The sequence below is a fragment of the Salminus brasiliensis genome, chromosome 17, assembly GCF_030463535.1.
Source record: "Salminus brasiliensis chromosome 17, fSalBra1.hap2, whole genome shotgun sequence".
In the NCBI taxonomy this organism is placed as follows: Eukaryota; Metazoa; Chordata; class Actinopteri; order Characiformes; family Bryconidae; genus Salminus; species Salminus brasiliensis.
The window spans coordinates 35,466,483-35,477,807 of NC_132894.1; the positions used below are offsets into that span (position 1 = coordinate 35,466,483).

Consider the following 11,325-nt stretch of genomic DNA (forward strand, 5'->3'; position numbering starts at 1 on the left):
TTTTGTCATTAGAGGTCGGGTTTCCTCTGAATGTTTTTCAAGATGAAACAAGCGACCACTGAGGACATTTCCACTGTGAGATCAGGCTGCTGAACTCCATACACACAGACCATGCTGACGTTTCAGATGACCGGAAACTCACCTACGACGTCTGACCCCTTGGCTGTTATCCGCAGGCCTCGGCTGCCCAGCGGCACTTCGATCACAGTCTTCACGGCTACAGCAAGAGAAAAACAACAGACAGGAGTTACAGACAGTTATAGACACTGCCAGAGAGTGCAGAGCACCTTCATCACCTTCAAGAACCTAATATGCAGATCCACCCCTCGACCGGAGCCACTGGAACCAGATCATCAGGGCTATTCTTTTAGTGGTTTTAATGTTATGGCTAATGTAGCTTGATTGCTGCCAGTTCAGCTACAAATCAAGGCATTTCTTGCTCTAATTTGCCAGGAGGGCCCGATCACAGAGGGAACCCCCATTTTTATTGGAGCGGTGAGGTTTAGCTGTGCTAATGCTTTTCATCGGAGAGGAATACAGCAGCATTCCCAGTCTGGCAGCGGATACTGCGTCCAGCCGTGGAATTCAGCCAGCGCTTTGGGTGCCCCGAAAAAAATAATTACACTTGGAAGCCCAGTCGGCAAGTCCTGGAATTTAATGGGCGTAATGAAATAAAGTTGAGGCCTGGTCAGCGGTCTGGGAATGACAAAAAAATGAATCCATCAAGGCGTTTGGAAATTAAACATGCTAGGTAACTGCTTTGACTTCAACATCCAAAGTCACACGGTCAGTCAAACGTGGCGCCGGCGGTATTTTTGGAGCGGGCAAACAGCTTAATCAGTGCAGTGATAAATGTAAGCAAGCAAAAACAAAAATAAACGCTAAGGAGCGCAGGCCGCAGTGCCGGGTGTCTATTTTTCCGCGCTCGTCTTTCAGGAATGCCGCGAAGGAGCCACCGCTGAGAGCAGAACGGAGCAGACCTGCCAGCGCCTCATTAGAAGCCTTTTTATTACATATTAATAACACAGAGGCAGCCCGGCAAACTGGATTCCTGAGTGCCAGCAAATGGAGCGCGAGATCCAGCAGAGGGCGACCTATCGGATTACTCGAGTCCCACCAAGAACGCCCACACCGACTGGACATAAAGGACGCCTACATGTCATCACGACCCAAAGTGAATTATTAGCTAGACGGCATTTATTACAGAGAGCGCAACACACTTGGATCGAGTTGCGCCGCACTTTTTGTTAAATAGGCTGTTAAAGCGAAAAGCACGATGCTGCGAAAATGCCGGAGTCCGCCACCAGACTGCAGCAACCCTGTAACCCCTTCATGCTGAGGTAACTGTAGATTCGCCTATTTCTCCAAGTTCCTGAATAATTAAAAACAGTTCAGATGTAAACAGACTCAGTCAGAGTGGAGGTTTGGTGTCGTAACAAATTCATGCTCGGTTCTAGATAACCTCCCCCAGTCAGAGCTGTGGTTCTACAGTGGAGGTGAAGGGAAGCAGACGTCTGAAGCTCTAATAAACTGAAGCTCCTCACAGAAAGTTCTTCACCTAATGGTGATGAAGACGCTGCCTGATGCCTGAGACACTGTTCTACCAGAGTTCTGAGAAGAGTTCGGCTCTAGAACCTGCTTTTAAAATCAGATCATTAAAATGGTGGAGGGATACATGCTGCAGGGTGTAGTGCAGCTACAGAATCCTGATCCTGCTTTTGTTGGAGTAATTGTCTCTACTGTCCAGAGAAGAAGACTTTCTACTAGATTTTGGAGGAGGAGCATTGCTGTGAGGATTTGATTGCATTCAGCCACAAGAGTGTTAGTGAGGTCAGGATGCTAGATGATGGATCGGACCACCCACCCTCATCATCCCCAACTCCCCAACTCCATCGCCATCCATCATTCCAGAGAACACACTTCTTCCACTGCTCCACAGCTCAATGTTGGGGGGCTTTATACCCCTCCACTAGCCCACGCCTGGCATTATTAGGCAGCATGGTGCCAATAGGATCATGACATTGATCAGCTCCAGAGAGTCACAAGACAAGCTGTGTGTGTGTGTGTGCATTTGCACATCTGTGTCAGCAATGGTTGCAACTTAAAGTAGCTGAATGCATTCTTTAGAAGGGGTGTCCACAAACATTTGGACATCCGAGCTCCCTAAATGCTCCATTTTGGTGGGACAAAGGGGTGTTTGGATGAGAAAGAATGACTTCAGTGCAACTGGTCGGCTTTGTCCTGATCCAGTACTGATGAGAAGCTTCATCCAAAAACAATAGAAAACTCCATTTCCACCTCCTGACATTTGAGCACATCCTCGTCCGTAGAGCGGCACCAAGGCGGCCTTTTGCAAATGAGGTTACATCTGTTTTCAAACACAATGACCAAATGTGGACATCATAACAGCACAAAGACAGAGCTGATTGAATAAAGGCAACGTCTTATCTGAGAGAAAACTGGAGAGATGGAGCTCAGACTACGTTACGGCACCGAAGCGCAGATGAATAAACACAAACTTCATTTGATATGATTGGCGAGGCTTTCCAGTTACATCAATGCAGAGTGAACTAAGTGATGCAACAGCCCTGCAGCGCTATACAGAACGCTGAGACCCTTCATATATCTCAATTCCGATCAAGCCAGTCATTCTTCAAACATCTATTCAACAGAAAATCACCCAGAATGCTCAACAGCAGATGTTTAAGTGTTTAGAACGTCCACCATGACCTTCATTACAGCTTCCATTCTTTTCAGAAGACTCACTTTCAATGTTTTCCTCACACCTCCTGCCCAAATCAGACCACCTCAGCTGTGAAACATGGTGGTGGGGGTTCTGAAATCTAGAGGGAGATGTTTCCACACGTCCTGCCCAAATCATACCTCCTCAGCTGTGAAACATGGTAGTGGGGGTTCTGAAATCTGTAAGGAGATGTTTCCATACCTCCTGCCCAAAGCACCATCTCAACTGTTAAACACGGTGGTGGGGGTTCTGAAATCTGTAAGGAGATGTTTCCACACCTCCTGCCCAAATCGTACCTCCTCAGCTGTTAAACATGGTGGTGGGGGTTCTGAAATCTGTAAGGAGATGTTTCCATACCTACTGCCCAAATCGTACCTCCTCAGCTGTTAAACATGGTGGTGGGGGTTCTGAAATCTGTAAGGAGATGTTTCCATACCTCCTGCCCAAATCGTACCTCCTGGAACTGGAAACAGAAGCAGCTTCTTGGTTCTTGGTTTGACAGTGGGAGGATGGAAGACACCTAGATGTTCTCAGATCTGAAGATCCATAGGTTCTCCTCATTTTCAAAGATGAAAGCTTTAAGTGCTGTTGGTTTGATTAATGCAGGACACAGGGAAGTTTTGGGGGGTCTACCAGGTCTTAAAGGAGGTTGGTATGGTTCTTGTATTCTTATCTTCAGGTTTGGAAGCTCCTGTGTTTTACTTTTATTCCCTGGACTTTCTCTTTTCTTATACAGGTGGATCATCTTCTACCTGATCTGTTCAGACTTGAAAGTCCAGGTTTGGAAAGTCCTGTGTTCTCACTCTTTGACTTTTTTCTTCCTTATGCAAGAAGGTAATCTTTTATGTAATCTTAGAAATATCCCTGTCTAATGATCCCGAAACTCTGAGAGCAAATCCAAATAAGATCAAATAATAACAACAATAACACAAGATGAATTTCTACACGTAACAGCTCAGTATCAACAAAGGCTTTCCCCTACAAACCATCAGTCGCCTTACAGGGAATTAATAATTCTTTACAGGAAGCCAAAAGTATGTACTTTCCCAACATGCTAAACAATACGTCTGCTGGCTGGCCCATAAATCCAGTATGCAAATAAACCTGCCAATGCCTGCGTCATTAGCCAAAGCCAACGGAACTCCAAGAATGCAGGACTGGCCTTGAAACGCTCGCAAGGAAAAAAGCCCACGGCTTTCAAAAGAGTCCTTTATCCTCAACCTGAGGCCGCCCTCACCGGCAGTGTGCCGAATAAAACAAACACTGAGGCTGCCTCCAAAGCATAACACAACACAAAGTCAATATTTTAAAAACATATCTAAATAGCTCGATCCAATAACCAGAGAGGTTTATGAAAAGCTGGAGGCACTTAATCTCCAGAATAATCTAAAGGGTCGCTCAATGGCGGTGGCTCAGTCGCGCTCTCGGTGCGCCGCCTCGTGCCAACGACAGTATAAAATATACACATGTAATGATGGCGCCCGAATAGCGCTTTTTATCTTCACATTAACTTTTACGGTACAAACCGCAGCAACAAAAAAAAAAGAGGAAAAAAGCCATAACAACAACTATTGCCTCTCCGTGGCATTCCCGACGTCCCATCTGGAGGAGAAGCCAGGCCAGATGGCCAGCAAACAGCACCATATTCATAAATAAACGCTGCGGCTCAGAGCGAAAACTTCCACCAGGCCAGAACAGACCAGAACAGCTGACCACTGGATCCAAAACTGATGGAGGCTTGAGTCACCTGAAGAGCAGCCTTGTGTTTTCCCAGCTCTGACAAGCTTCTATAATCAATAAAACTACTGACTAATATTTGATTAATCAGCTAATCAAACCAGTATGCCGTTTTCAGTTGGAGCATGAGGGTCACATGAACGTTATAGTGTGTTATACAGCGCCCCCTACGCTTCCTGTTGTGTATTACAGTCTGTCAGAATAAGCGTGTGGATCATATGAACATTATAGAGCATTATAGAGCGCCCCCTACACTTCCTGTAGTGTATTACAGTCTGTCAGACTGAGCGTGTGGATCATATGAACATTATAGAGTATTATAGAGCGCCCCCTACGCTTCCTGTAGTGAATTACAGTCTGTCAGAATTAGTGCTTGGATCATATGAACATTATAGAGCATTACAGAGCGCCCCCTATGCTTCCTGTTGTGTGGGACTGTGTTAGAGGGTGATGGAGTGCACCTACGTTCGTCTGGAGATACATGGGGCAGTGCCTGGCCTCGGATGAGCCGGCAGGTGGAGCCATCTCCTGCGCACACTCCGCAGTTATCCTCCTTAGCATTGCTGCCCAGCTGTCTATCACAGCCCACCTCCTGTTGGACAGAACACAGTGGTCCATGTTCAGCTTCCAATGCAGTGTGTGTTGTTGTTGTGTGTGTGTAAATATATATACTGTGAAAAAGTGATTACCCCCTTCGATTTATCATTAGCAACAATAACTACAATCAAACACTTTCTGTCAGTTGCATGATGGGCCTGACTGGACAACCTGTGTGCTCCTCTAATCTTAGACTCTACTAAACACAAGTAAATAGGAAGACCATAGTACTCTTCTCTTCGCCTGAGTACTCTCAGAAGAGGAGGGTCTTCAGTCTGGGTTTAAGGACAGCGAGTGTTGGACTCTGCTGTTCGGACACTCAGGGGAAGTTCGTTCCACCACTTCGGTGCAGGACAGAAAAAAGTCTGGACGCTCGTCTTCCGTGGATCTTAAAGGATGGCGGGTCGAGCCGAGCCGTACTTGAAGCTGGAAGGGCTCTTGGTGCAGATCGGCTTTTGACCGTCGCCATCAAGTACGGAGGGGCTGGCTGGTCCAGTCTTGGCTAACCTGGAACTACACCTGAATCAGCACCTCAGTCAACTAATGTGCTTGGTGTGGCAACACAGATAACACCACTACCTGCCAGTGAGCTACCACACCCCATGGGAGACTGGGGTTCGATGTCCCTGTCTGGGTGACTATGCTGCGCTACACCAGTAAGAGTCCTTGGGCAAGACTCCTAACACTACATTGGCCCTCCTCTGTAATACGAGTTACCCTAGTAAGTCGCTCTGGAGAAGAGCATCAGCTAAATACCATAAATGTAAGTGTAGTGAGCACCAAGCTTCTATATTAACCCAAAGACAAGAGTATTAGCAGGATCCAATTAAACGTATATTTAAAAACCAGCCTTATAACCTACCTTACAAGCTAAAGTGTAAGTGAGTGTAGAAAGATACTGGAGTGAACGCACTAGTCCAACTATAAGCCATGCACATGTTCAACCACAACGAGCTTAAAAAAAGCAAGGATGACGTTCAATTCCAGTCATTTATTTCAGGCTTTCACCCTTGGTGAACACCAACCCCCCCTTTCCCAACTATTTACCCTCCAATTTGTCCAATCTGTCAGCGGCGTTTTGCTAAATCCACCATCCACTTAAGGAACGCTGCCAAATTTCACAGAACAGCATCAAAGCTTTAAAGAAGAAAAATCTAAATGTTACATTCTGTGCCATGGGAAAGTCGTCCAGCGAAAAGTAAACAACAGGGTTTTTGCCCAGCAGCCCCTGGTAAACAAGAACAGGCAAACAGTCAGGCTTCATTTAAGGCACTGTGGCTAATCTGCTTGGGACCGGGTCAAATTAGAGGCAGGAGAAGCTGAATGTGCTTTAAAAAGGGCAGTGAGCGTTATGGGAGAGACTGTGGTCGTGTATGTTAGTGCTGTGTTGTTGAGTGCTGTAGGCTAAATGGTACGAGAGCTGCAACACTGTATATATATATATAAGCTCCCTAGACAAAACATTTGTCACCTTGCGAGTTTAAGGTACTAGTTACCCCAGGCTCCTGCAGATGGCGCTGCCATGAGGTTAATGGGGCTATAATTACCTGCAGGGTTTGTGACAGCATTCATAGATTGAGAAGAGGTGGCACAGTGCAGTGACAAAGGCAAAGGCCACAGTGTAAAGGAAGTAGCCGAATCTGCAGGTGTATGGAAGCATACGGTCATACGGGTCTACCAGCAGTGGCCGAAATCCCAGCCTACAGGTAATCAAAGGAATTTTTGGGATTTCTGCCACTGCAGGTAGACCCGTATGACCGTATGCATCCATACACCTGTAGATTCAGTTATTTCCTTCACACTGTGGCCTTTAGCCCAAATGCAGTCACTCCTTCTGCAGTCACACCTCCTATCCAACGAGATGCTCACTGCACTGCACCACCTCTTCTCAATCTATCAATCACACACCTGTCACACACCCTTTTTTATATGTAATAATATTCCTCTCTTTATATATATATATATACATATAAATGAAAATCTGCTTAAGGCCCCATAAAGGTCTGGGACAAGGTCTGACACACTTGAACCCACACAATAGCATCAGAAGACCAGTTTCTGAGAGTCAACAGCAGTTTGTGAGATAGGTGGCTCGCATGACCACACCTTGTAGCTCAGCGGCGTAACACTGGAGCTAATCTCAGTTTCAGCTGTGAAGAGGAGACTAGTGATAAGATTGAGGGTGTTCTAAAACTTTTGACCTGTATTGTATGTCTGAGAGAATGGCAAGATCGTCTTAGTATAATGTCATAGGATTTCAGTGTTATCACTGTTGTTCCAAAATGCAGACCCACCTGGCAAATCCCATTAATGCACATGTCGAGACAATCGGCTTTGCATCGGGTGCCGTCCAGCACTTTGGGCGCGAGTTCCACCACCAGACTTTTCCCGCGGGCCTGGCACCTCAGGGCGCACGGCAAGACCGGGTCATAACTGACTGGAATCCACTCGTAGGTCTGCCCCTGGTACTTGATGTCATTGTGGGCGGAGCACTGCTGAGCTCTGAAGTCGCCGGACTCCGCAGGGCAGTCCTGATTGGATAAAACAAACACTGATTAGTATACCTCAGTTGGATCTGAGCTGGGTCAGGACTATATTGGAGGATGCTAATGTCAAGTGATCCCTCCAACCAATCAGAATTAGGGCTGGATATTTTAGTAGTGGCTTCTTTTCATAGCCCCGCCCACTGTGGTCCACTGAGTGGAACCCTTAACTGTGGTAAGATCAGGGCCTTGAAGAGCAGCTTGTTGATGGAGTCAACATACAGCCTACAGTGGTGTAGCCCCGCCCATTCATGCAGAACTTTAAACTTCAAGTGTTTTTATTGGAAACAACGTAAAATGTAACTGATTCCAGGGCGTTTTTGCGCTAACTCAACAATCCATATTCAGTCTGTGGCTCCGCCCCCTCAATCTGTCTACTGTTTATTCCCATCTGTGGGTGGGAAGTGAGGCCTTCCTATTCTAGCAGGCAGTTAGACAGTCGCTCCAATCTAGAGCTCAGAACTCAGAACTGTGTTTATATGTAGTGTAATTTCACAGCTCTGGACCGGCCCTACGGTCTAACTTCTGATCATTAAGTCTGAGGGGGTCATTAGCTTTGCCATCAGCATCCGTCTGAGTCTGAGGGAGCACAATGGGCTGTGCTTTCTCCGGGTTGGTAGATGGGGCTCTCTCCCCTCGTCCCCTCATCACTCTTAAGATGTTGCCGTCTGTTTGCTGATGCGGTGGAGCTTGGGTACCCAACGCTGTCCTCTGAGCATCTCGGCTGCCCGAAAAGAGGTGGCGTCTGGCTTCTCATGTGTTCTCAAGTTCTTACCCTATTAGTATGGGGGCTTTGGTAATGCTGGGGGGGCTACGAATAAATAAGTTTTTGCTTGTGATCATGACACTAAACCTCTCCTAAACCTAAAGGGGCCTTCCGCCCGGCCAGCCCGAGAGAAGTCAGACCTGATCAAAGCGACTCTGAGCAACAGTCCTGCCTCGACATGAGTCAGCTTGATCTACAGGGTCAGAAAGGGAAATAAACAGTAGACGAACCGAGCTCAGAAGCTAACCCCATCAATGGCAATTATAAAGGCTGACACAGAAGAACCGGCCTCCACATCCATCATGCTGACAGAAGCACAGCGCTACGAACATTATGCAGGGACGTTTTCCCAACCGGCCTCAAGCGAGGCTACTGCGGGCCCAGAAAAACCACTTCAAATAGCAGGAAAACAGGCCGCTGATTAAAATGGACTGAGACGGACAGATGGCTTCTCCAAAAAAAGGCCTCAGAAACGAGGCCTGATGAAGACACGACCAGGCGAGTTACACAAGGGCCGTCACGCGAGCTGGAAAACCTTCCTTTTTCTGTCTGTTGATGAAAGGGATAGGACAGGGAGACTTTACCAGATGCTTGACCACAACCGTAGAAGTAAAACTTGGAGAAGAAGACGACGTTGTTTTTCTGTTTCTGGCTGGCTCTCACTAGTCGTGGGTGACGTATTGTACGGTAGCATGAGGAGAAGAATATCACAGATAAATCTGACACGCTTTAAAGGTCCTAGAAGAGCCATACCAGGCTCCATCTCACCCGCTGCAATGTATGAAAGCCCTGCCAGCCAGGATCTGAGACACTGAGACAATGCCTCTCGACCTTTTTTAATATCTTGGCTCTCTGTCTTTTTTTGTGAGGATCCTAAAAAGCATTGTGTCTCTGACAGCACTGACACACTCCTCAGTTCATATTTATAAACTAGCTCCCAGAAGAACCGCTGGTCTCCAGCTGAGCCTACAGATCTGCCATCACATGCTCAGTTGTAAACACCAGTCCCAAAATAGTCCTCATGCTCTCAGATGCTTTCTCTATAGCTCAGACTCTTCCATATTAATGCAGGCGTTCCTCAGAGGCTGAACAAGCCAGCTATACTTGTCAGCCGATGCCAATAGGCCCATGCTTATTAGTCCTATTCTACTGTCAAAGCTGAATAACTAAAGGCGTGTCCACAAACATTTGGACACATAGTCTATATGTTATACACCTCTTCATTTTATGAGCGGCCCCAGCCAATGTGCTCATGTGGGTGGAACGTGGGCTCCGAGTGGGTGAATACATGTGTTGTTACTGGGACCCAGTTAGACTTCTCAATTGGCCTTATTGTTACAACCCACCTTAAAGGATCTCAAAGGGTCCCACACAAATTGGGCCCATGTTTTAACCCCTTCCTGGGCTCATCTCTGACCCTGGTGGGCATCCATATGTGGGGCCAACATGAATCCCAAGAGTAAAACGTTCTGGTTCCCAGTTGGGCTCCCCATACAGGCCCCACATGGGGATCTTAGCCGGGGTTCAACATTCACAGCATACAGAAAGTGTGTAAAGTGTGTAAACATGTCAGATTGACTCACAGTGTTGCTGCACGTCCTGTAACGGATGCTCCTCCCCTCGCAATTCCTGCAGAAGAAGAAGAAGAAGAAGAAGAAGAATGACCATGACAACGCCTTACAAACGATTACTCTGGTGAACCCATCTTCTAAACGCTGAGCAATCAAACCTAATTAGATCACTTCCAATCACCCCCACCCCCCTCACATTTTCCAGTCCGATTTTGTCAGCCGCTTTGTTCGCTCGCTCGCTCGCTTGGTTGTTTATTTGTTGTTTGCACGGGAAGCATGCTCTCCGCCAGACACTCGGCGGCGTCTGCTCCGCCACAGGCAGCACGGCCTCTTCAAACAGCTCAAAGGTGCGACGGCACACCTGTCCTGCGGCTCCAGCTGCCAAGCTTCCCTTCTAATCTCAGGCTAACAGAGGCGCTCAGACGAAGACAACAGGGCTTGCGTAACGCTGCGAAACTGACAGGGCTCCGCTTTAGATGTGCCAAACTAACTCAGGCTCTTCTCATCAACTCCCGGCCCACGGCACTCGCAAAGGAGACCCCTTGATGTGGAGTCAAGAATGTGAAAAACTTCAGTGTGAGGAGAGAGAGAGAGTGAGCGAGAGAGAGAGAGAGGGATGATCAACATACATCCTAGCCTGAATCAGAATCGTCACATATCCTCATGTACCTGCTGTAGGGGGAGGGTGAAACTTCAGCCGTGCCCTATTCACTACATTCCCCACTACGAAATGCAAAAATCAAGGTCACTATATAGGGCACTATTATAAGGGAACAGAATTAAGGTAGTGAGTTCACACTACCAGGTCAGAGGTCAATCGGTGTTCGCTCGGGACTCAAAAATCTGCTCTAGATCTCTATGTGTGAATTGTGACGCGACCCAACCCGGGTTCAAAAACAATATCTAGCATGTTAAATATCTGGACCTGTCGGCCAATCGAAATCCTGCAGTGTGAAAAGTGTGACGGCCAGGTTGCGACGAGTGGCCAATAAGAACGCACGAATGACTTTAAAGGTTTGCTTCTTGCGTACATCCTCATCCATGTTTTTCGTAATAATAAAAAATACTTTGTTAAAAAACGACGTAAACATTCAGCATTAGCTGTAGCGTAGTTTGACCCGTACAGCGACCTGACCACTCTACAAGTCGTGTAGCGTGTTGAAGCCATCCGGGATCCGCGGGATTGTTACAGTGCAGTGAAAATTTTACCAGTGGGCGGAGCAAAGTAATATAAACCAATAACATTATAGCTTAGAGGCCGAACCCGGGAACTACATTGGGGTTCGGCCCCTAAGCTATAATATTATTGGTTTATATTACTTTGCCCCGCCCACTGGTGCAAGGTGATGTCATCAACAATCAAAACCA

The 11,325-nt window shown here is 47.1% G+C and overlaps 1 protein-coding gene across 2 annotated transcripts in view; it reads right to left on the reverse strand.

Annotated features, from left to right (window-relative positions):
* Positions 1 to 11,325, reverse strand: part of adamtsl3 (ADAMTS-like 3) — a 154,872-nt gene that overhangs the window by 53,508 nt on the left and 90,039 nt on the right. For both annotated transcript variants that reach the window (XM_072660688.1, XM_072660689.1), the window contains exons 5-8: positions 9,970 to 10,015; positions 7,372 to 7,608; positions 4,946 to 5,072; positions 143 to 217 (exon numbers count right to left, since the gene is read on the reverse strand). In XM_072660688.1, coding sequence (XP_072516789.1) covers positions 143 to 217; positions 4,946 to 5,072; positions 7,372 to 7,608; positions 9,970 to 10,015 — 485 coding nt within the window. The remainder of the gene's footprint in view (positions 1 to 142; positions 218 to 4,945; positions 5,073 to 7,371; positions 7,609 to 9,969; positions 10,016 to 11,325) is intronic.